Source organism: Scardinius erythrophthalmus, assembly GCF_964197995.2.
Source record: "Scardinius erythrophthalmus genome assembly, chromosome: 17".
NCBI lineage: Eukaryota > Metazoa > Chordata > Actinopteri > Cypriniformes > Leuciscidae > Scardinius > Scardinius erythrophthalmus.
The window spans coordinates 20,245,879-20,270,064 of NC_138237.1; the positions used below are offsets into that span (position 1 = coordinate 20,245,879).

Consider the following 24,186-nt stretch of genomic DNA (forward strand, 5'->3'; position numbering starts at 1 on the left):
ATACAGTGAAATTGTTATGTATATTATTTGACTTCAGCATTGCATAAATGCACAACCATTTCCCTACGAGGTTTGAAACTCTTGGGATTTTCATTGTGGGTGAGCAAATGTCATGCTTAATGTGTGGTGAGTGACCACGTGCTACACTACAGGCTTAAATCACATGTGTTTGGCCAATGGCTCCTCCTAGTGGTGGTGTTCGCAATGAACCCTATTGAGACTTGGACGTTTTACTATGAGGAAAAAGTACAAAACGTTTTAAAACCGAATATTGGTCCGAAAAGCATGATAATTGATTGAAAATGTATTTCTTAATTGCATGGAATGTCTGGAATCTTGGGGAATTAGTGAATTATACAGGAATTACTGTTAGCATGTCATCCTTCCATCCTCTCCCTCCCTCTGTTCATAATCTGGGTTTGAAGGACAGCAGTTTCCCACAATGCAGCTGACAAATAATAGAGGAAGTAAGAGAGAGCCAAAGGAGAGTGTCTGTGTGGTGGATGTAAAAGGACACAATCCAGACCTGGTAAGTCAAACAACAAATATTCCAACATTTCCTTCATTGAGGAGAATGACATTACTCAGTTAATTAGATTTTAACATTTTAACTAAGTTGCCTTCATAGCAGGAAGACCTTATAAATGCTTGATTCAGTAAAAAAGAATTGCTACACACTGGAATTGAGTGTTAGGCATCCATTTCCAATTATCATGCCATTCCACTGCCTTTGCTAGCTATAAAAAAAATACGTTTTTTTGTTTAATTTCATTGCTGAATATGTTCTTTTTTATATTACTCTTAAAGAAGTCAAGTAACAGTGCAGGCGCTCAGATAAGCTTTTCACTAAGCAGCTTGTTACCTCCCTTGAGCCTGATGATTCAGACTAGTTCTGCCATCAGAGATTTAGGTCACAGAGACACAGAGCATGTTGTCCTAGTGACAGTGATGAGAACCAACTTTTCAAATACCTGTTTACTTATAGATCATTAGGACAGCATGCATTTGAATCTGTCTAATAATTGTCAGAACCAAATCCATTTATTAATAATCTGCCACACTTTTTACTTTAGCAGTAGGCCTATTTTTCAGTGTAGGCCTATCTATATAGAAGTGTATATTGAACAGCTCATTGAACATGATGTTGACCTTTTGTTTTGTGTGACCAAAAGCACGGCAGGTTGCCACAACAGAACCCATCAATAAACTATTTTAAACTGTAAAACATTTATAAAACACAAAATAATTAATGACAAAGCCTCTTTTTTTTTTTTTTTGCTGTGTAATACTCTATACATTTCTAACATCTAAAACATGTGACAACTTGCCCCAACCTGACATTCGTCTAATATAGGCCATCTTTGTCCTGAGCAGAGTTCAACCTTTAGCTTAAAGGGATAGTTCACCCAAAAAAAAAAATTAAATAATTTACTCACCCTCAAGTTGTTCCAAACCTGTACGAGTTTCTTTCTTCTGTTCAACACAAGAGAAGGTATTTTGAAGAATGTTAAAACCAGACAGTTGACAGTAGCCATTGACTTCCATAGGAAAAAAAAATATATATATATACTATGGAAGTCATTGGCTACCGTCAACTGTCTGGTTAACAACAACTTGAGGACGAGTAAACAATGACAGAATTACATTTTTCGGTGAACTATGCCTTTAAATCTAGGCTAGCTTCATTATATTGTTGACCCTTTTCTGTATGTTTGTGTTCACTTGTTTAAACGGCCATGGCAAAGACATGATGGCCTATTCACAAAAATAATGTTATTCACAACAAATATATTAATGGTATAATTAAAGAGGGTTTTGAAATAGTATTAATATTAATATTGCTTGATAATTTTTTCTCACTTCACAATCCAACTGGACTTGGCGTGGAGTGAAGCAGCTGTGAAGTGAAGAACAACAGGATGTCGAAGGAGGAGCAGCTGGACTCCCACGCGGAGGGTTTGCTCTCATTGGCCGTTGCGCTGCACGCGCAGTGTCAGGAGGAGAGCGCGCAGATGGCCGCCCTAGCCGAGCAGCTGAGAGAGGAGAGCCAGAGTATCCGGGGCCAAAGCGAGGCGCTTCAGCAGGACATGGCTGAGATGAGCAAAGCGCTGGAAGCTCTGATGGACACTAAGGTGGCGTTTGAAGCCAAAGAGAGGCAGGCTCGCAAACTAAGCAAACAGCTCTGAAACACGGCGGGAAAATAGCTTGTCCAGCCATTCAAATTTAATGTAATTTAAAATGACGTATAGGCTAATAAATAGGCTAGTGTTTTTCTTCTAGTAAAATCCCGAGACGAAAACAATCGCTCGACAGATGTGTGAGTTTGAGGTGGAACTGTTTGCTCGACTAGCTGATAGGGGGAGTGTTCGCATATATAGCCTACCTTAGAAAACGACACGAGTTCTCCAATTTTGTGATGCTGGTGGGGCAGAAATGAAATGACACTCTTCGACTTTAAATGTCTACCATTTCTTTTAATCTTCTAAACACTCCACAGCAGACATTTGTAAAGAATCAGTATTATTACACAGAACACACAAATTAATCTTTTTTTTTTTTCAATTTTGCAAGACACTGCCATAAATGCGGATACAGATCCACTTCACATCTTAACATTTTGCTCTTATTTTAAGATGTCATATGTTACCAGTCAGAATAGTAGGCTACTGTCACTGTATGACTGTATGATATATAGGCTACAGTATATAGCCTAGATAGTAGTCAACATTTGAAGTGGATCAAAACCTTTCATCAAAGTTATAGGCTACATTAATTTCGATAACAAAAAATTCATGTTTATATATACACTAATAATTATATATGTATATAAAATTATTATTGACTTGTTCAAGGCAAGCGATTTCATACAAAGCCGTGCTACTTTTATATCTCTCATAGCACTCAGCACTGCACTCAATTTCAACATAATTTCAACTCAAATTAAAATTTTATTTCATTTATTTATTTATTTGCTAAATATCCATGTAGTAAACAGGATAAAACCCCTTCAGGGTATAGAAGAGACCCCTTGTTCATTTTGAGGATTACTTTCCTGATTATTCAGGCTACTTTATTTTGCACTAATGGTTGATTGACTTGTCTTATATCCATCATGTCCAATTACATGTTCTTAGACATGTCTATTGGCTCTCTGGACATATCTTTAAACTTTGTGTATATTATTGTTGCTACCACATCAAAGTACTATTTATGTGAATAATTAAATACAAATTCAAGTGTTGCCACAAAAATATGAAGTATTTTGTTACTGCTCGTGTTCCGACATAACTGAATGTTCCAAACTCTGCATGATACTTCATAGCTCATGTGATGATGGTCTCTGGTGATTTATCTTGGTTGGGATGGGCGATGGAGGAAGGGCTCCGTCTCAGCACGGCTCCACTCATCATTACCCCAAACCTTCAACCTTGAGCTCTGGCGTCTCTGTATGACCACCACGGCCGTTATCAACACCCAGAAGAAGAAGCTTACCCACATTGACCTCTGTGGAGGAGAGAAACAGAAGGGGGTGGTGCTCAATAAACAGAAGAGATTTATTTCCACTGTATGTCATACAAATAAAAACTGATTTTGTGTGAATGAAGAAACACTAAGGTTCACTAAGCATGTACTGACACCTATTGGTGTGAATGCAGCATCATGTGGAAAAAATTGAGAGACCATGGCAAAATTAGCAGTTCCACTAGATATAGTATTTAAAGGGTTAGTTCACCCAAAAATGAAAATTCTGTCAGTAATTACTCACCCTCATGTTGTTCCAACGTGCAACACAGACGCGCTACGCTTAAACGCTACGTGAAAAGACCCGAGGCCCAGAGAGAAGGAAATGAAAAGTGGAATAAAGTCGTTATTTTTGTTTGTTTTTGCGCACAAAAAGTATTCTCGTCGCTTTATAAACTTAAAATTGAGCCACTAGAGTCACTTGGACTATATTAACGATATCTTTAATACATTTTCTGGGCCAGCAAGTTTCAGTCCCTTAGAAGCCTATGGAGGAGTGAGACAACTCTCAGATTTAATCAAAAATATCTTAATTTGTGTTCCGAAGATGAACGAAGGTCTTACGGGGTTGGAACAACATGAGGGTGAGTAATTACTGACAGAATTTTCATTTTTGGGTGAACTATCCCTTTAAATGTATGTGTTTGAATAAAATCACCATTATTGTTCAAGTAAAAACATTGTCATTTAGTATTTGCAGAAAATGACAACTGGTCAAAATAACAAAAAAGATGTCATGTTTTTAGCATTGTCCTCCAGGAAAACCAATCCTTTGAGTTGGGGAACATTGTTAGCAGAGGAAAGCAAGTTTTCTTTCAGGATAACCTTGTACGTGGCTTGAGTCACGCATCCTTCACAAAGACAAAGCCATCAAACAAAGGCGAGCTTCTTGAATTTTTGCACCAGGAGTGGCAAAAAGTCACCAAACATCAATGTGAAAGACTGGTAGAGAGCATGATGCATGAAAGCTGTAATTGGAAATCAGGGTTATTCCACCAAATAAAGATTTCTGATCTTTTCCTAAGTTAAAACATTGGTATTGTGTTGTTTAAAAATATTAACTTTTGGAATATTATTTTCTTTGCATTATTCAAGGTCTGAAAACTTCATTTTTGTTAGTTTGACCAGTTGTCATTTTCTACAAATACTTGAAATTTGGCAGAAATGTCGTCAGTAGCTTATAAAATAAAACAAAATGTAAATTTTTACCCAAACACTTTAAATAGTAAATCCTGAGAAACTGCTACTTTTGCAGTGGTCTCTTAATTTTTTCCAGAGCTGTAAAAGGTTTCGGTTATAGAGGCCTATTCACAGGTGTATTTGTCACCCATAATTAAATTATTTTGCAACTGAAAGTGTTTGATAATGGGGGTTAACAAGATCAGAGGTGGACAAAGTACACAACTTCCATACTTGAGTGAAAGTACAGATACTACTAGTCAAATATTACTTCGTTACAGGTAAAAGTTGTAAAGATTGATTTTTACTTAAGTAAAAGTACAGAAGTACTTGTTTTTAAAAGTATTTAAGTATCAAAAGTAAATGTCAATGCATTGTTTTATTATTGTTGCATTGTTGTATGTAATACTTACAGTACCTTATGCCTCTGAATCTATGCCTGCCTACCCTCATATCAATATCAAATTTGTTTCTAGAACACAGTTCCAGTAGTGGGATTAAATGTGAGATTGAATAAGTGCACTCAATAACATCCACAATGGTTTCGGAAATTCGGAAACCCAAATGGCTGTTCCCTCAAATAGTGCCCTATTTAAAGTTTTTGGGCATTTAGTATGAATATGTTAGCCTTACTGTTGTCTATAAGCTAGTGTGCTCCAAAACAATGAGAACATTCGCATTTAGAAGATCAAATGAAAATCAGGTTGATGTCAGAATCCAACGCCAAATTGACATTAATCTCCAACTTTGGAAAGACGTTGTATTGTGGTTGAAAATGAAAATCGGGTTGACGTCAGAAACCAACATCAGTCGGGTTCTGACGTCAACCCGACTTTCATTTCCAACCAAAATCATCCCCTGACTGACGTTACTACTTTCTACTCAAGAACATTGACAGAATTGAAGCTCTTTTTGACAAGTCATGTGCTCTCAACATAGCAACCACCATGAGGGTGATAACCTTATGAAAAATAACCAAAGTACTAACCTCAGTACTGTACAGTCCTGCGTAGAACTGATTTCCAGTGTATGGATGAGCCCATGTCTTATTCTCTGCATCTTCACAACTAAAACAAAAACATATTTCCACCAGTGCACATCAAAATATAATTTTTTCATCATTGTGTCCCTTTAGGGGCTATATACTATAGCAACCATATCAGGTGAGAACTATGAAGCACTGTGGAGTATGGTTCTTAACAAAAGTCACACACACAGAGTAATGTGGAAAGAAGAAAGTTGAAATCACCTGGTAATGGAAGGAACATTGTGAAGGACAGAGAAACACAGGCTGTCCCGACCGATCTTGAGAATACATCCTGACACCAAGAGAAAAAACAGAAGTAGGCCACAGACTCCCAGAGACACGTTGAGAGAAACAGTCCCCCTGCGTATGCGTGCAAACATTTCCAGACACAAGAAGGTAAAAACAACAATGTTAATATAACTGATGAATCCTACCTGCATGAATAAAAGAAAGGGGAATGTGAAACAAACATCTAAAAGAAATAGGACAAATCTGAAGGTCGATACATTCACCTTCTCACATCCTCATCCACACAGCTGACATAGATCCAGTAAAGAATAAGGGAAAAGCAGTAAATAGCCATGCACACGGCGATGGCTGACACAAAATAGCAGAGAGAAGGAGAACTGGAGCCTTCCACGGTCAGAGCCTGGCCAGATGTGTTATAATGAACACTTCCATAGAGGATGCACCGTCCATCAAAGTGGCCCTATAAAGACAAACAATAAAAATCATCAGGAAACACAGTAGCAAGGGACATCAAGGGGTCTCTTTCACAAACTATGTACAAGATTTGTATCTCTGTGCCACACAGGAAAGTGCTGTGATAACAGCTTTTGTCCCTTATCATATGACTCTAATAAGCCATAATATGGTGCGAGAGGTGGCTGATTACATGGTGATAGCTCAGAGAGTCTGACCTGGGATCATCAACATTGAATATTATATATTTTATTGCACATATAATTGACATATATTTCAAAATAATTATGGATACCAATAGATGCAGCCTATTGGCATTTATTTAAAAATGTATTCATCTTCCCAAAATGGCAAGAAAATAGTGGCCACTTCAATAAACATTCCAACATGCTCAATGATCATGCATTATGTATCAGTACATTTTAACATCGGACTGAATGGTGTATAACAAAAGCATACAAATAAATATGCATGCAAAACTTTAGCCATGATCATTTTACTACTTAAAACTCTGAACTCAGATCAGACACCAACTTATAGTAAATCACATTTCCCCATTTAGTTTTCTTAATCATTTTATACTTTCATTGTCCACAACTTAGCAATGATCAGACATTAATTTGTGTAGATGATAAATTGGTGTTACCTGAGTGAGTGTCATCCAGGCGGCAGCTATCACCCCACAGATGAAACAACCAGCGTAAAGGACCAGCTCCAAAACTAGCAGCCAGGGTAGTCCCATCATGAACATCTCTCACGGTCACTGTCTCACGGAGTCCAGCAGTCGAATGCCTCGTTCATGCGCTCTTCAAACTGCTGTGGCTAGAGCATGTCCTGTGCTCACAACAATGTTGCTTTTCACAATGATTCTTGACAATTGGGTCAGACAATTTCACAGCATTGCTATGAGGTAACACAAGACTGCATTCAAGACAAGCTCAGACAAAACATTCAGCCAGCCTGAAGCATATGGTCATGAATCAACATTTACTCACAAAACACCTCATTTTAAGATATTATGAATATCAGATATATCAATATCTGCTTAGGATGACAAGTTAAGCTGACACTTTTTACTTAAATTGTCCTGTAGGCGAGGAGAAATGAGATACATATTTATGAGAATTTGCATCTCCATTTCTGTGACCCTCATTATACTAATGATACTATAGAAGGCCTACTTTGTTGATTATTAGAGTGAAAAGAAGGTTACTTATATTAATAATAGCTGAGCAATAAGTGTGACAAGACTGTGACAAAACTGAAATCAGTGATAACAATGGAGAGGGAAATACAGTGCGACTCGATACGTCTTTCTCCAAACCAATAGGTGGCGATAAACACTTTTCAACGAGATTCAGTGACAGTCAGCAGAGTGAAACCGAATGACTGAACCTCAGTGTCGTTGTTGACCACATTATTCATGATTTAAGAAGAACTCTAGTGTGCTTGTTGTGTTTTTAGTTTGATAAATCAGACCCTGGACCTAATCTGCCCATCACGTGCCTTTATTTATCATGATGATCTTTTTGGAGACCTTATATCTCGTATTATTGTGCACTATGTCCAGTGCAGCAGGTAGGAGGAAGCCCCAAAATCAGCTTTTTTATTACTTTGCTTACAAACTTTATACTAACATAATTTATTGTTACTACGTTAAAACTGTAACGTGGTATTACCCCTCACTGTCATAAAAAATAAGGAGTTTTAATTGCTGACATTTTATGTATCCAATGACACAAAATTACACTGCTCAAGCTCAATAAAGGTATTCTGTCATATATATTTTTTATTTTCACGCATCATGCCTCACATTTCATCTCCAGCTCTGCACTGACTGTCATTTTGATTAAAAAGTACAAACTTTTTAGAAATTTAACAAATCTGTTGGTTGTAATGACAACACCACAAATGAGGGGTGTGATTTATGTTCATAATATATATATACACACACACACACACACACACACACACACACACACACACACACACACACACACACACACACATACATAAATTTTTTACAATATCTACTGAAATATTAAAGTAGGTAATAATAATTTCATTCAGATGATAAATAATATTTTTGCTAATATTTTTGGGTCTGGGGCAAGTGTACAATGAAACTACATCAGTACATAAAATACATTTAAGTAGCAAAATGAATTAAAAAAACATGGTGAAAAGTTTCCAATATGGTTTTCCTGTGACTTTCATTTAACAAAAAAAAAAAAAAAAAAAAAAAACAGTTAAAATATATTGTGACATAAAGGTTCTTATATTTGAAACATTCATCTGTGATATTTCAATGAAAATCGAGTGGACCGAGCATCTGCTGTAAGTAGACACTTGTTTAAGATTGAATTGTTTTAGCAGACGATGAGATGGTGTTTATTCCTGGCGGAACAATGATGATGGGAACCAGTGCCGCTGATGGGAGAGATGGGGAATCACCGACACGAGCTGTGACTCTCCGGCCGTTTCAGATGGACAAATATCCTGTCACTAACTCTGACTTCAGGTACTTGCCATTGAAGATATTGGCTCAAAACCTAGTGAGCAGCCTTGTTTAGGAATGCACCATATGATGCCCAAATATACACCGCTTGTGTGTCTATTTACTGGCCTCCTATAATCACTTCCGTTTTTTCCAGGGAATTCGTCAGATTGCAGAAATATAAAACAGAGGCTGAAACGTTTGGTTGGAGTTTTGTGTTCCAGGATTTTGTCTCAGATGAACTGAAAAGTAAGGTCACTCAGAAAATTGAGGTATGAACCCACAGCAGGAGCGTAACGTTTTTTCAAAGTGTTTAAATGGGAATTTCCTTTCCATTTCCTAAACACTGTCTTTTGTACTATATTTTCTCTTTTACCCTCTATTCCCTTGAAAATGACCCCATTCCTCTTTCCTAGTCTGCGCCTTGGTGGTTACCAGTCGAGAAAGTGTTCTGGAGACAGGTGACAGTTAACATTCTATATGCATGTAATTCACAAGACTTTTGAAATACTTTAAACAACTTAAATTAGTTGTCGACCAGTATGGGTTAATATATAATTTTTTTATTGTCATTGATTGATTGATAAATAAAATAATAATTTATTAATTTGTTAATAAAAATGTAAAAAAGGATAAAGAAATTATTTTTCTAAATAATCAATCAGCATAAACAGTAATGAATAAATGGAGCATTAACAATATACGATGTTTAAAAAAATAAGTAAGTGAATAAGTGAAAAGAAAAGAAGCATTTCAGGACACATAGTAGACTTATAACAATATAAACATATATACAATCTTTTCCAGAAGTATAGTTTCTTTAATCAGGATTATCCAGTCCTTAATAAGTTCTGGTTCAGGACCAACCCATTTATTCATAATTCATTTCCTCCCTAACATCAGTAAGGTTTTAAAGACATCTGAGTATTCCAAAAAGGAGGAGGGCAGTACACCCAGCAAGCACATGATTGAGGAGGCTGTAACCTTCTGATACATATTATAGATATTAGATAGTTTATCACAAACACCATTCCAAAAATAAGCAACCAAAGGGGATTCCCAGAGACAATGAAAGAATGTTCCGATACTGTTGTTGCATTTAAGACACTGGGGAGATGATACAGTAAAAGTAGTATTTATTCAGCTATATTTTATTTGCAGACATATACTGTAAGTTCTATGTACGATATTAAATTGCATTTCTTTGTGATATTCAAGCGTAGTTTGATAATATCTTCACAGACATTTTCCTCAATGTCACATTTAATAAAGATAAATGTATTTATTGTTTATTAATGAATTAATTTAGACTTTATGAATGTCTGAGATCTCTGGTTTTAATGTGTGCAGCCAGCAGGACCAGGCTCTGGTATCAAGGGCAGACTGGAATCCCCTGTGGTGCAGGTCAGCTGGAATGATGCCCAAGCCTACTGTCAGTGGAAGAAGAAAAGGCTGCCAACTGAGGAAGAGTGGGAAATGGCCGCGCGTGGGGGTCTAGAAGGCAAGCCAAAAAAGCCTTGAGCCTGCTTTCTTATTCTTATTCTTGTCATGCATCATTTTATGTACCGCAACCTTCATAGCCAGCACATGTGTATTTCAGGCAGGACATACCCATGGGGCAACAAGTTTTTGCTGAACCGGACTAACCTCTGGCAGGTCAGTTGAGGGATTTTCTTGGCCATCTCTTAAAGGAGAAGTGTATATTTGTAAGTTCTGAAGTCCTTAGCCTGTTGGTAAATTGCAAACTCTTTGTACAAAAGGGCCTGTTTCCGGATGGGGACACCAGAGAAGACGGCTATCATGGTGTAGCTCCTGTAACTGCCTATCCTCCACAGAATAACTATGGTAGGGTACGACACAAGGCACATGAGCTGTTACACTTTCTGGTGCGTCACATATTATCAACAACAAGCTACCTAGGAAAAAAATCTAACTAAATGTTTAAAGGTTTGGGGCTGGTACATTTTTTTAAAGCTCACCAACAGTTGTGCTGCTTAAAATGTTTGTGGAAACTGTGATACATTTTTTTTTTTTTTCAGGATTCTTTGATGAATAAAAAGTTCAGAAGAGCAGCATTTATTTGAAATAGAAATCTTTTATAACAACAAAAAAAAAAAATCCTACTTACCCCAAACTTTTGAACTATATTGTAATTCTCTAAATATTGTTCTGAATTTTAAGAATAATATCCCACCTTTTGCCAGGACTATATGACATGCTAGGTAATGTCTGGGAGTGGACCTCGTCAAATTTTCCTGGTGCTCAGACCATGTACGTCCTGCGTGGAGCATCCTGGATTGACACTGCCGATGGCTCAGCCAATCACAGAGCTCGTGTCACCACTAGGTCAGTCATGCTATATGCATATTACTGAAAGTCAGCTTTTATTAGTGCTTCTTGTAACACTTCCAGTTGATACCAAGCAAGGTCCATCAACAATTGCTAAAGCTTTTGTCCAAAGCAATTTCTGAGAATATGATGAACAAAATGTGTATTTTATGTTCTCACATGCAGGATGGGAAACACACCAGATTCAGCCTCTGATAACCTGGGCTTCCGCTGTGCAATGAGCTCAAATGCAAAACAGAAAAGGACTGAGCTTTAAGGGCCAAATGTTCAAGACTAATTGATGCCAGTGGTGCATTATGGGATTGATACTACATTTCTCCCGTGGAGACATAAACTTCTGTAATTCAGTGTTATATCTGCTTTTTTTCCCACAAAATACTGTGAAATGATTCTCTAATCATTAAAACCATTTAGATATACAATTTAAACCATGTAATTGAATTGAAATGCAGTTGTATTAAATGATACCATACATTTTTATTGGTTAGGCTTTTTTAGCATTTAAAAGAAAATAAAAGGCCTCCGGAGGATAATTTACTTGTTTCCTTTTCACTGTGTAAATAAGAGGGTCTGATATGCTGTCATAGCAATAAAGGTCTATTTTTGGACCATTATCAACATGATCTTGAGGTAAATTGTGGTATCTAGTAGTAACTGGAGATGATGAACCCTCACCAAGTCCTGTGTGCTACCTCCATCTCCTCAGCTGCAATAGAGAGCAGAATGACTTTTGGAGTGTTCTCAAATAAAGCTGCCCTGTTCTGAGTTTGCCCTTTCTTCACCCAGTGGCCGTAGATCTTAAAGGCACATGCGTCAATCATTTTGCGTAGAGGTTTGATGGCGTACGGGTCGCTGCAGATCACTTCCTTGGTCACAGGTTTGGCACGACGGTAGTTGCAGTAGATGCGCATGGCGGCAAGTACGGTCATAGAAATAACCTGCAATGTGTAGGGTGACAATGAAAACCTCAAAGTCATCGCTTTTTAAGAAGAATCATCTAGAACATTTGCTCTTTACCTTGAACTTCCTGTAAGGGCTGAAATGGCGAACTTCTGCAGCCCTGTACTGTTGGAAGAAGGGGTGATTGAGGGCTTCTGTAGCTGTATAGCGAAGTTGCGGGTCCACAACTAATAATCTGGAAATCTACTGGGAAGAAAACAAGTTGACTTTTTTTGAAGTTCTTTCAAAGCTGGTTGTCAGCAAGACAAACGGGACCACAACGAATTAAAACAAGCAACACACACCAAGTCTTTGACAGTGTCTGAGCGGTCGTCCCACTCCGGAGAGCTGAATTCATATTTCCCAGCAAGAATCATTCGAAGCATCAGCATTTGTTTCCTGTGCCAGAACGGTGGAGATCCAGCCAGAAGAGTGTACAAGATCACGCCAGTGCTCCATCTACACAAGAGAAGACAGAAGAAGGTTATGTAAGAATCAATTCATTTTCTTCTGGTTCACTGTCACTGCCAGGAAGTTCATGTGTTTAAAGGGGGGGTGAAATGCTCATTTTCACTCAATCTCCTGTTAATCTTGAGTACCTATAGAGTAGTATTGCATCCTTCATATCTCCAAAAAGTCTTTAGTTTTATTATATTTATAAAAGAAAGATAGGCTGTACCGAGTCTTTCCGGAAAAAAAACGAGCGGCTGAAGGCGGGCCGTGTGGGCGAAGCTAAAGCTGTGCTAACGCGCCGAGCTAACAACACACAGAGACATTTGCTCAACAGTTTTACTCACCGCCCGGTTCCAACGCACGACCGCGAACCTTTATCATTGTGACTGCTCGATCCTTAAGCATTAGACGATCTGCAAATCCGTCGATCTGGGCTTTGTTTATAAAACAAGCATCGTCGAAATGCAGGGAACAAACAGTCTTGCACAACCTCCGATGATGCTCTGAAAAAACAAACTCCATCCACTGGTCCCTTAGCGCTGGGTTCTTTAGGAATCTGTGCAGGGTTGTCTTGCCCTGGCAACCAAAAACCCACTTCTTTGGTGACATTGACTTCCCTAAAGCCGAGCAGAGCGCTTTGATGGGCGTACTGCTTTCGCTCTCTCGCTCTGGTCTACGGTTGCGCGCACGCGCCCGCGTCCTTCCGGAGAAGTGCCCTTAGGACCCATATAAGGAAATTCCGCTACATCTGAAACTTGTGACAAACCGGAAGGAGAATTTTTGGAACAGAAATACTCCTTCAAACGTACAATTTAATTTTTGAAACGTTGTCCATGTTTTGCATGGGAATCCAACTCTTTAACAGAGTAAAAAACTCAGTATGCATGAAATAGCATTTCACCCCCCCTTTAAGCTTGGTTTATGCACACCAGTGTTGTTAACTAAAACTAAGTGTTCTAAAGCATTTTTGTTAATTAAAAAAGATGAAAAATATATAAATATTACATGATTTTTTTTTAAATGTTGGCGAAGGTCTTATGAAGGTCTTATGGGCTTGGAACGACATGAGAGTGAGTGATTAATGAAATAAATGTAATTTTTGGGTGAACTAACCCTTTGAAATGAACAATAAAAGCTCATTTAAAAGAATTAATACTAATAGTATGTAAATAATACTAAAATATCATTGATGCATACTATTTTATGTGCTTACAGGTCAACAGCAGTTCCATAGCCAGCGTGTTTGGGATCCATGGAGCACTCAATGATTTCTGGAGCCAAGTAACCTGGTGTTCCACAAACTTCTATAGGAGTGAAACAGAGGCAGGTGCTTCTAAACTACAATATCTGCAGTCCGAATGCTTATATTTAAAGGTGTTCATAAGAACTCACCATTCAGTCTTTGTCCATGCTCAATCTGGATCGAGAAACCAAAGTCAGTGAGTTTGATATTCACATCATCATCTAACAGAATGTTTTCTGGTTTCAGGTCACGATGGACGATATTGTGGGAATGAAGATACTCAACCACCTCCAGAAGAGCTCGCATGATCTTTCTATCAAAGAGTGAGAGAAGAGAAAACTGAGTGGCAATAATCAAGATCGTATCTCTAAGGATAATACAACAGCTACAGTGGATTAAAGTTGTAATATACTGTACATTTCTGTTCAAAAGTGCTCAACAAGGCTGCATTTATTTGATCAAAAATACAGTTAATTATTATCACAATTTAAAATTTAAAATTATATTTTAAAGTGTATTTTATTCATGTGATGGCATCATTTTACATCATTACAATCTTCAGTGTCACATGATCCTTCAGAAATTATTCTAATATGCTGATTTGCTGCTCAAGAAACATTATTATTTCCAATGTTGAAAACAGTTGTACTGCTTAATATTTTTTTAAGAAGCAACAGCATGTTTTTGTAACATTATAAATATCTTTATGGTCACTTTTGATCAAATGAAAGCATCTTTGCTGAATAAAAGTATACATTTTTCTAAAACATTAAACTTTTGAATGGTAGTGTATGAGGAAATTCATAGAAGTATAAAAACACTACGGTACATTCATAAGTGTGACATAACTAACTTTAAACCCATCAAGATGCACTGTTGTTGTTGGCAACAGCTTAAAGCATTTGATTATATAATCTCCTTTTTAGCATAGGATTTATTTGCTTAAATACAATCCACAATTGGATTATTCAAGGGAGCTGACCGTGTCTCTTTCTCACTTAGGGTGACTTTGTCTGTGAGGTAATCGAAGAGTTCTCCTCTCTTCATCCTGTTAAAACAACATTCATCTTTAAACATCAACAAAACAGTAATGTCAAGGCCTATAAAATGACGAAAGAAAAGAAAAACTAACTGCATCTGTTCAAAATATAAGTGTCTGGACAAAGGAAGGAATTAGGGGTGATATTGTGCACATGCTTGTTTTGAGAGTCGGGCGTTTGGCAGAAACAGTCTCGTCTTGGCAATGAGTTTGTTGTGGGCTCTTAGAATAGGCAGTGTCCTATCTGTATGCAGCAGTGTCAACCAACAGATAATCTCCACAGGGAACATTTAGGAATCTGAATAGGGAGCAAACTTGTAAATAACACAACAATTAATATGCTGCCATTTTCTGCTGTAAACCTGTGCAAAAATTGCAACCACAATTCTATAGTTTTGTGGGTGTTTGCTATGACATTTCAAAAAGTTTGCTAGGTTTGTTTCATACTGGCTCAAGTCTATAATATTTCAGTCCCTAGATATAGCTTGGGTCTCTATATAAGGGTGTGTGACCACAAACAACAGTGAGACACGGACATGAGAGATGGTGTGTGCCATACTTACAGATCAAATACCAAAAAGAAGAAGGCCTTTGATTCAAAGCAATCCTTCAGTTGAACTATGGGGAAAAAAAGACATCCTATTTGTTGTTGTTGTTGTTCTTGCAGAACCAAAATAGCCTTAAAAAAGTAATAAATTAAAAGATATATGATTTTCTGTTTTATAGCACCATTAGGTTATATTTGGTAGTATATTATGTATTGTAAAAGTCTCTGAGGGATCAAGAGGAACTTCCACTGGACAGTCATACTTATGTTTTTTTGTCCAGACACTTTTCGGAGAATGTCGATCTCTTTCACAGTGGCCTGCTGGATTTCTAGTATTTCTTGAGGTGTCATTTTGTCTGATGGTGTGATGTCTATGATCTTTACTGCATATTCCTGGGAAGTCTGTTTGTCCACACATCGGCGAACCACACTGCTCACACCTCTAGGAGAAAATACATTGAGATAAATTCAGGAATGATATGTAGGCTAATTATATTTTAAGGTAAGAATTTCATTGTTATTGTTATTATTTTATATGCTTATGCCACTTTTTCCAGACACAAACTTCATCAAGATTAGTGACACTTACCTTCCTAAGATCTCCTTTGGTTCATATTTGTCATAAAATTCCTGACCACCAACCCATTCAGGGTTTTCCTCCTCTTTTGTCATTCTGACGATTCAGAAATCCAGTACTTCAAATGCTTTGTCCTTTTAAAGTTGATCACACACACAAACACATTAATCCATGTTTAACTTTGTCAAGGGTCAAATTGTTTGAGTGTGTATTTCATAACGATTTTTAATATTATTATTATTTATTTTTTTTCATAATTCGTAATGAGTTTTTGTTATTTTAGAAAGCAAAACAGCACATTCTATTCTTGAATGGCTGAGTTCACTCACCTAATAGCGGTTCGCCCTTCAGTGTTTATGGCGCGAGTTGCAACTCGCTCTTTTGCTCGTACATACTTCTCAGCACCACAAAAAAACAAAATACTTTACACAACCTTGATAGTGCACCAGCTCTCTGTCCATAAGCGTTGGCTATAAATTAGCGATGTCTGTTTCGTTAATGAATCGTTCTTCTGAGTCAGATCATTTCAATGAATCAGTCGAACCGGTTCTCGGTCTGAACATTTCTTTCGCCAATCGTAGCTCCCAACGGATTCAGCCAGATCCAGATAGGCCTACATCCCTATCCCAGACTCTGTAAGAAATGGATAGTTGTTGTTTAAACGGTTCTGTTCAAAGGTTAGTCTATAGCCTATAGTCTATAGTTTTAGTTTTATTCCTATTTTTTCCTAATTTTTGTTTTGAAATGTTACATAGAACCAGACTATTTTGGATTAATACTCTCCCAGACATAGGCTAGGCTAATAACGTAACAAGTGTTTAAAATTTCCGACTTATGTTCTGTTCAAGGATTTTAATATCTTTACATTTTTATATTATATATTTTTAATAGATTATAAAATTGCATTGCAATGTTAGATTTGACAGAATATTTAACTGTTTTTGGAAATAGCTCAGAGCGGAGCCTAAATAAATCAAAGTTCTAATTTTTATTTGGTGAATCACGGAAACACATCGACCTTTATAAAAAAATAATAAAAAACCGCTATTATATATTGAGGTAGGCCTACTTTTTAGGGAATATTACGTAAAAGAATCACTGAATCGTTTTTTTTTTTTTTTGGTTCGATTCAAACTATTCAAAAGAACCGATTCGGGAAACGAGTCGGAGTTCCCATAGGCTTTATAAATAGACCAGCTGTTATTTGAGTAAGGGTGCGGGCATAGCCAAATGGAACAGCTTGTGCCCATTTGTTTACTTTAGACATATCTGATAATGTTAACAACATTACATTTAGCCTTTATAATATGCACGCAATTTCTTTCTCTCGCTCTCACATTTCTCTTAAGGAAGCTTAATGATAGGCTATGATAGTCTAAGTGTGTTGATCAAAGCTTAACATAATCAAGGGGTGTTATTATTCTTCCACAGACGTGCCTGAACACGCACAAGCATCTCGTCATGTTTATATTAATCTGCGTAAAGGTTACAAAACCCTCTGTGATGTCGAACCCGGTGAGGATTGTTGGCGCACACGTGACATTTCTGAGCGCCAAAAAGCAGGACAAACTGGTTTGAAGGCATTCTCTCTCGGTTTCAGTCGTCTCTCCCATAATAAGAACATGCTGCTTAGCTTTTAGAAGATAATGGAGACCTATACGAGAGGTTCACAAGTAACTTTACTCACAATCAAGGACCTCATGGAATCTCCTCTCACCACTGAGGAAGTGCACAAACGATTAACTGAAGAAAAGGATTCGATTTCAAGTCACGACACTAACATGGACAGAGAGTCTAACAGTTCACCACTGTCCACACTGGATGAGTTACTAGAACCGCTGACAGCGGATGGCAACAGTGATGATACAGTTGAGACAGACCAAGCTGAGCATTCTGACCCGGACGGGGCCCCAAAGCCCCCTCGGTCATACATAGATGAAGTGTTACCGGATCTGCTCCGGAGTGGAAGCCCACTTCGCAGACGAGTGTCCAGCCCGGTGTCTGCCACGGTGAGTCGTGCTTATTATGAGTAGGCTACAGTGATTCGCAATCAGTGAACACAATTCGGAACAAAAGGAAATCTGAGCAACAATTGTGATTTCTGTCCCGTATGTTATTCTAAAGAAAAGGGGATTTACATATATTTTTTATTGTATCTCTTTAATTATTATTTCCTAAATTTAAAGCGTTAAAAAAGTTATATTTGACAGAATTATCCCTTACCCAAAGTCTATAAATCCTTAAGAGTATATCTCTGTAATTATTTTTTCCCCCTCATTTTAAAGTATTTTGAGATGTTAAATTTGAAACAATTTGACAGTTTGGAATATCCTCACCAGACTCTATAAGAAATACAAAACTTACTTTCTTCATTCATGCTGTGTAGCCTGTAATTCTTTTTTTTTTTTTCTTTTTTTTTCATAACAAATCACTTTTCAAATCAGCTTTCACTACACTGCAAAAATTATATGATCAATAATTTATGACAACATGTTTTTACATTGCTTAAACTTTAAGTTTTACTAGATTCAACTGGTTTTAAAATCAATTTAATATAATTTAAGTTGATATGACTTAAACATCTAAGTTGATTATACTTAAAATTTTACGGCAGTTTTTTTTTAGAGTATAGCTTAATGTAAAGCATTAAATACTTGTTTTTATTTGGTTATTATGACGTAAAAAACAAAGTATTTGACATAGGAGCACATATGAACATAAAAATCATCAGAAGTATTGTTCATTTTGAGATATTGTAAATTGAAGAAGTAAACAAGCAACAAAAGGACAAGATCCAAGAGAGGACCAGGGGCCTATACCGTGAAGCCGGTTTAGGTGGCTAGCCAGATATGTTTGTCAACCCTGGGTTTTAGGCACCATGAAAATGGTTTGGCTTTTAGCATCGCATTTTTAGCATTTTAGCATTTGGTCATCGCCATAGTAATTTACGCTCAACTAACCTGGTCCGGGGCAGGTTATGTTCCAGGTTAGAGGTTGCAAACTGAACTTGGACCAATCAGCTGTGAGCAAAGTGACACATGTTTGATGCGATAAAGTCACTCCCCCTGTTTCTACTCCAAATTAAAGACCACTTCATAGCAAACGATTTTTAAAGACAAAATCGTCTCGATTTTAGTAACGCTTATTTAGAATAATAATTTTGTATTATTTAGATATTATGTAATTATTAATTGATCACACATGTACAATTTTAGCTTATCAATTGTTGTTACGCACAGTTTAAAGGAATAAATATATAAAAGTTAATATAAATATGCTTTAGAATCAATAGATAAAGCTATAAAATGACTACATGTGAGCTTAAATGTTCAATTCTCTCCATACCTTTATCAACTGTAACTAACCTAACAACTTTTACTTGCACTGATATAGCAAGACTTTTTCTTTTAGTTGTTGTGTTTCATAGACAGTAATTTTCTTCTTGCTGTGTAAAATTTGTAAAAAAAAAAACATTTTTCAGCAGTCAAATCACTACATGGTCAGATTCTCCGATTCTCAGATTTGGTTCTGAATGTTTCCTGCTAGTTTCACCGGAATGGCAAGATTCCATTGGTCTCATTCTCCTGAAAATCCAGAATAGCAAGGTTATAAAGGAGACAAGAACATAATGTGATTATGCTTGCAGATGTGTCAGTCTGATATCATTCTGAGTGGATTTACACATGCACACAAGTGTAGCTGTATGAACAAAAGAAGCATGCATGTTGTGCTCATTCAATGCTCTCTCTATGGCTACAGCTGAAACAAGTGAAAAGGGAGGTGGCATTATCTCGCCAGCGCAGTCTGAGGCTCAAGGCTCAGGTGGATAGACTGGAACAACAAAATGAAAGCGGACCTGGCTGGAGTGAAAACAGACAGCGGGTGAGTCTGCATGCTTTTAAATGAACTTTCTGTCTCATATAGGCCTTGCCCTTAACTTTTTCTTTTCAACTTTGCCATGCCACAATTGTAAATATTCTTTGACAACACCCTCATATAAGTGAAGGCAGCTTCTAACAGACTGGATTATGATTTAATTTATGCAATCAGGGTTTGTCATAATTGCATGTTCATTGTTTTTGCGGTGTGTCAGGTGGCAGAGGAGGTTCAGTCTGTTGTGAAGCTGCTACTTCCTCTGACAGACTTGGAAGCAGCTGAAGTCAGTCAGCCGTCCCAGGCCAACACTTTAGACACTGCATTGCTTCAGCTGAAGAAGGTGGCCCGTAGTCTCGCCCTTAACCACAACTCTCAGGTGAGCTTTAGCCGCGCCCATCAGCTCATATGTGGCACGCCTCTTTTTTGAATTTGCATATTCCTACATTGTAAGGCCTCTGGTAACCATTCCATTCACATGCTCCTTAAATTTAAGAACAATTGCAAAAAATCTTTTAAGTGCCCATATTATTCTCGTTCACAAGTTTGTCATTTCATTTTTGGGGTCTGCTAGAATACATTCACATGATTTAAAGTTCCAAAAATGTATTTTTCCTATACTCTACATTGATGCAGCACCTCTTTTCACCTTCTACCTGAAACGCTCTGTTCCTATCTCTTTAAAGCCTGCCTTTCCAAAAAAGCCCAGTCTTCTCTGATTGGTCAACTGCTACAGTCTGTTGTTGATTTGCCAGCAACATAGAGTGTGTGCCAGAAATGTAATGCAGCAATATAGCGAAATCACTTACCCAACTGTTTATTGAGTAGCCAGCATTTTGAAATGATGGCGGGACTACAAACGCCAAAGAGAGTTGGAGAGATTAACTTCCTTTGGACTTTGTGCTTTGTAACTTTGCAGATCGTTTTCATGCACAAAACATCTACGGGGTGGGCCATTTATATGGATACACCGTAATAACATGGGAATGGTTGGTGATATTAAAGTCCTGTTTGTGGCACATTAGTGTATGTGAGGGGGCAAACTCCTCAAGATGGGTGGTGACCATGGTGGCCATTTAGAAGTCGGCCATCTTGGATACAACTTTTGTTTTTTCAATAGGAAGAGGGCCATGTGACACATCAAACTTATTGGTAATGTCACAAGAAAAACACTGGTGTGCTTGGTTTCAACGTAACTTTATTCGTTCATGAGTTATTTACAAGTTTCTGACCACTTATAAAATGTGTTCAATGTGCTGCCCATTGTGTTGGATTGTCAATGCAACCCTGTTCTCCCACTCTTCACACACTGAATGGCCCCCAAGGTCTCCCGATCTGACCCCCTTAGACTTTTATCTTTGGGGTTATCTGAAGGCAATTGTCTATGGTGTGAAGATACGAGATGTGCAGCACCTGAAACTACGGATACTGGATGCCTGTGCTGGCATTTCTCCTGCGGTGTTGCTATCAGTGTGTGAAGAGTGGGAGAACAGGGTTGCATTGACAATCCAACACAATGGGCAGCACATTGAACACATTTTATAAGTGGTCAGAAACTTGTAAATAACTCATGAACGAATAAAGTTACGTTGAAACCAAGCACACCATTGTTTTTCTTGTGACATTACCAATAAGTTTGATGTGTCACATGGCCCTCTTCCTATTGAAAAAACAAAAGTTGTATCCAAGATGGCCGACTTCTAAATGGCCACCATGGTCACCACCCATCTTGGACTTTAATATCACCAACCATTCCCATGTTATTACGGTGTATCCATATAAATGGCCCACCCTGTATATTACACACTAATGGAAAGGTATAATAAAAAAAAAAGCATAATATGTGCCATTTAAAACCAATCTACTGCCATTGACAGGGAAAGGAGAGGTCTGGGGAAGATGCTGCCATTTTACAGCAAGCTCTATGGGACAGAGATGAAGCCATTGCAAAGTGAGTTCAGTTGATCACTTGACAAATTTTTGACTTTTTTCATGAAATAAGACATTGAAATACTATCATAAATACATCTGATGACAATCATATATATACTGTATATATAATCATGAAACTCTAGATGGCACTGGCTAGGTCCTTAACTCAAACTGCTTGCAATCATCATTCTCTATAGGGCACAGCTGATTGATTCCTGCTGTATCAGTGGGCAATTAGAAATCCTCCACCTTCCCCAGCTAAACCTGTATAGATCTTTTATGGGTACTTGATGTATGCTATATTGTACAGCAACAGCATGTCTTGCTCACAGCAGTGTGTCGTGTATGTATCGGCAGTAGCAAGTTTCGTACTTGCTCTGCAGCAGCAGCGTAGCAGTTTTATTCTTCCAAGACCAAATATCAATATTTTCATACCCATTACCATGCCAAACACTCAATTTCTGTCATGACAACTGTGTTTTTTCTTTTTTAAATGCAGAAAACAAGCAATGGAGACTGAGCTATTGAAAAGCAAGAACCAAATGATGACACTAAACAACCAACTTCTGGAAGCAGTTCAGAGTCGACTAGAACTGACCATAGAGCTGGAGGCCTGGAAAGTACGTTTAAACAGACTCAGATGGCAATTAATTACTGATCAAAATTCGAATTGCTAAAAAGTTTGCTACTTTTGCTTTTTAATGAAAGCAAAAATAAGAAAGAATAAAAAAGGAAGTAAATATCAATATTAATAAAAAAAAAATCATATTTTATTTGTATCTGGTCTAGTTAATTTCAAAGTGGTGACAATCAAACATGTTTACCTCAACAGACAAGGTGAATTTTAGTGTTGAAACATTATAGAGTCATTCTAATTTTAATAGGCTTAACTGAGTAAAAAAAGCACTAAAATCAATGTTGTCCTAAAAATACATATTTCAATATTAATATAATCTAACACTGTATATGATTGATGTTATTTAATGTAATCGAGGGGTAAGTGTGATCTGTTGGGAGAACAGCTGCTAGGGCTTCATCTCTGCAGGACTGTTGGATCTGAATCCTGTTTTGCCATCTGGACTCTGTCTGGTTTTCCTGCAAACCCCTGAACGCGCTCATTGATGTGATTTGGCCATGTTGATTTTCCTCACGGACGTTCTTAAAACAGTTGTCATGTGTCTTACAGGATGACGTACAGACCATTCTTCATCACCAGCTCCTCAAACAGCAGCAGGAAGAACAGGCCCAGAAGAAGCCTAAAGGGTTCGCTGCTTTGCGGCGCTCAAATAAGCCCCTCCCTCAAAAACCTGATTTTGCCACCCCCCAGTCACCTGCAGCGTCTCAGAGATGGAAAGACAAGTTCAGACGCGGAAAAATCGCTACACAGGGACCTGTTGAGTCTCAGCCACAAATGAGCAACAAAGAGGACAATTTTCAAACGGTTTCTTTGGACTGACGAGGCCGTTTCAGTGACACGTAACGTACGGATGATGTCACATCTCATTGATTGTTCGCTGATTTCGATCATATTGCCACACCGCAGTGAGATGACAATCTTAAGGATGTAAATAATATTATGAAGAATGTCATGACGCATTAAACTGGACGTGCTTTTCTCTGTAGAAGTGATGTTAACTGTTGTGACTGAGAATCTGAGAAGGTTTTGAATGACGTGATATCTGGTCTATTGTTAAGAAAAGGTAATAAAGGTGACAGAGAAACAATAATATATAATTCAAGGCTGTTAACTTTATTAATTATTAATCCACATTGGGTTAAATTATGCTCAAAGTCCATTTTGTGGTGGTTTCTGATAGTGATCACTGTGCATTACTATATTCATTCTATAATTTTGTGTAATCATTCAAATATAATATAAACATTTCTTATTATCAATGTTGAAAGCATTTTGGTGTTTACCTGAAATATTTTCATTTTTCTTCGAGGAATAGAAGGTTCAACAACATTTTTTGTTGAACAAATGTTTTTTACTGCCACTTTTGATCAATTTAATACTGAATATTATTTCTGACTGACCCCAAACGTTTGAACAGTAGAGTAAGTGACTCTTATCTGTTCTTGGTTTGGTTGGTGCAATGCATTATTGTAAGTACTGTCTATTTATTTGAGTGTATAAACATCTTTATACTCTGTGCATACTACTAAGATCTGTTTTCACTGACTAAATAGGAAGTTTACCATCCTGCATGTAACCAACACACCTTACTTATTATATGCATGATGGTTGCTGCTGTGCATATCCACTTCATTTTCCCATAAAAATGTGAATGACCTAAATTATTATAA

The 24,186-nt window shown here is 37.4% G+C and overlaps 4 protein-coding genes across 6 annotated transcripts; 2 read left to right on the forward strand and 2 right to left on the reverse strand.

Moving 5' to 3' along the window:
* Nucleotides 1-3,217: 3,217 nt before the first annotated feature.
* Nucleotides 3,218-7,256, reverse strand: tmem179bb (transmembrane protein 179Bb). The gene is made up of 5 exons (XM_081390844.1): nucleotides 7,077-7,256; nucleotides 6,241-6,437; nucleotides 5,951-6,088; nucleotides 5,690-5,768; nucleotides 3,218-3,504 (listed from the first exon to the last, which is right to left on the reverse strand). Exons 1-5 carry the CDS (start codon nucleotides 7,179-7,181, stop codon nucleotides 3,349-3,351), a joined length of 675 nt encoding a protein of 224 aa, XP_081246970.1. The 5' UTR covers nucleotides 7,182-7,256; the 3' UTR covers nucleotides 3,218-3,348.
* A 474-nt stretch (nucleotides 7,257-7,730) lies between these two features.
* On the forward strand, nucleotides 7,731-11,917 carry sumf2 (sulfatase modifying factor 2). Of its 2 annotated transcripts, none has more exons than XM_081390836.1 (9): nucleotides 7,731-8,008; nucleotides 8,807-8,951; nucleotides 9,085-9,199; nucleotides 9,344-9,388; nucleotides 10,278-10,428; nucleotides 10,528-10,583; nucleotides 10,688-10,772; nucleotides 11,132-11,273; nucleotides 11,442-11,917. In XM_081390836.1, the coding sequence occupies exons 1-9, from the start codon at nucleotides 7,948-7,950 to the stop codon at nucleotides 11,530-11,532; spliced, it is 891 nt and encodes a 296-aa protein (XP_081246962.1). In that variant the 5' UTR covers nucleotides 7,731-7,947; the 3' UTR covers nucleotides 11,533-11,917. The 2 variants fall into 2 exon arrangements, with proteins under 2 accessions (XP_081246962.1, XP_081246961.1); XM_081390835.1 differs by having other exon boundaries at nucleotides 7,783-8,008; nucleotides 8,804-8,951; nucleotides 11,442-11,897.
* Nucleotides 11,295-16,606, reverse strand: phkg1b (phosphorylase kinase, gamma 1b (muscle)). The gene is made up of 10 exons (XM_081390830.1): nucleotides 16,404-16,606; nucleotides 16,087-16,208; nucleotides 15,761-15,939; nucleotides 15,514-15,568; nucleotides 14,894-14,959; nucleotides 14,061-14,224; nucleotides 13,882-13,972; nucleotides 12,521-12,674; nucleotides 12,294-12,419; nucleotides 11,295-12,214 (listed from the first exon to the last, which is right to left on the reverse strand). The coding sequence occupies exons 2-10, from the start codon at nucleotides 16,167-16,169 to the stop codon at nucleotides 11,948-11,950; spliced, it is 1,185 nt and encodes a 394-aa protein (XP_081246956.1). The 5' UTR covers nucleotides 16,170-16,208; nucleotides 16,404-16,606; the 3' UTR covers nucleotides 11,295-11,947.
* On the forward strand, nucleotides 16,575-24,173 carry bicdl2l (bicaudal-D-related protein 2-like). 2 transcript variants are annotated; one of them, XM_081390832.1, is made up of 7 exons: nucleotides 16,575-16,709; nucleotides 17,506-18,083; nucleotides 19,834-19,956; nucleotides 20,168-20,326; nucleotides 21,825-21,898; nucleotides 22,379-22,499; nucleotides 23,066-24,173. In XM_081390832.1, exons 2-7 carry the CDS (start codon nucleotides 17,721-17,723, stop codon nucleotides 23,333-23,335), a joined length of 1,110 nt encoding a protein of 369 aa, XP_081246958.1. In that variant the 5' UTR covers nucleotides 16,575-16,709; nucleotides 17,506-17,720; the 3' UTR covers nucleotides 23,336-24,173. The 2 variants fall into 2 exon arrangements, with proteins under 2 accessions (XP_081246958.1, XP_081246957.1); XM_081390831.1 differs by having other exon boundaries at nucleotides 16,601-16,751.
* Nucleotides 24,174-24,186: the final 13 nt, after the last annotated feature.

What these genes read in the sequence shown, in the direction of transcription:
- sumf2 (XM_081390835.1), top strand. Translation starts at nt 7,948, where the DNA reads ATGATGATCTTTTTGGAGACCTTATATCTCGTATTATTGTGCACTATG. An exon ending in AGGTCACTCAGAAAATTGAG is followed by an intron (nt 9,200 to 9,343) that starts GTATGAACCCAC and finishes CCTCTTTCCTAG; the next exon opens with TCTGCGCCTTGGTGGTTACC. An exon ending in ACCGGACTAACCTCTGGCAG is followed by an intron (nt 10,584 to 10,687) that starts GTCAGTTGAGGG and finishes TTTGTACAAAAG; the next exon opens with GGCCTGTTTCCGGATGGGGA.
- phkg1b (XM_081390830.1), bottom strand. Translation starts at nt 16,169, where the DNA reads ATGACAAAAGAGGAGGAAAACCCTGAATGGGTTGGTGGTCAGGAATTT. An exon ending in CCAAAGGAGATCTTAGGAAG is followed by an intron (nt 15,940 to 16,086) that starts GTAAGTGTCACT and finishes ATTTTCTCCTAG; the next exon opens with AGGTGTGAGCAGTGTGGTTC. An exon ending in GCATGGACAAAGACTGAATG is followed by an intron (nt 13,973 to 14,060) that starts GTGAGTTCTTAT and finishes TCACTCCTATAG; the next exon opens with AAGTTTGTGGAACACCAGGT.
- tmem179bb (XM_081390844.1), bottom strand. Translation starts at nt 7,181, where the DNA reads ATGTTCATGATGGGACTACCCTGGCTGCTAGTTTTGGAGCTGGTCCTT. An exon ending in AATGTTCCTTCCATTACCAG is followed by an intron (nt 5,769 to 5,950) that starts GTGATTTCAACT and finishes TTTTTGTTTTAG; the next exon opens with TTGTGAAGATGCAGAGAATA. An exon ending in CAGGACTGTACAGTACTGAG is followed by an intron (nt 3,505 to 5,689) that starts GTTAGTACTTTG and finishes TCTCCTCCACAG; the next exon opens with AGGTCAATGTGGGTAAGCTT.
- bicdl2l (XM_081390832.1), top strand. Translation starts at nt 17,721, where the DNA reads ATGGAGACCTATACGAGAGGTTCACAAGTAACTTTACTCACAATCAAG. An exon ending in CCAGCCCGGTGTCTGCCACG is followed by an intron (nt 18,084 to 19,833) that starts GTGAGTCGTGCT and finishes CTATGGCTACAG; the next exon opens with CTGAAACAAGTGAAAAGGGA. An exon ending in GGAGTGAAAACAGACAGCGG is followed by an intron (nt 19,957 to 20,167) that starts GTGAGTCTGCAT and finishes GCGGTGTGTCAG; the next exon opens with GTGGCAGAGGAGGTTCAGTC.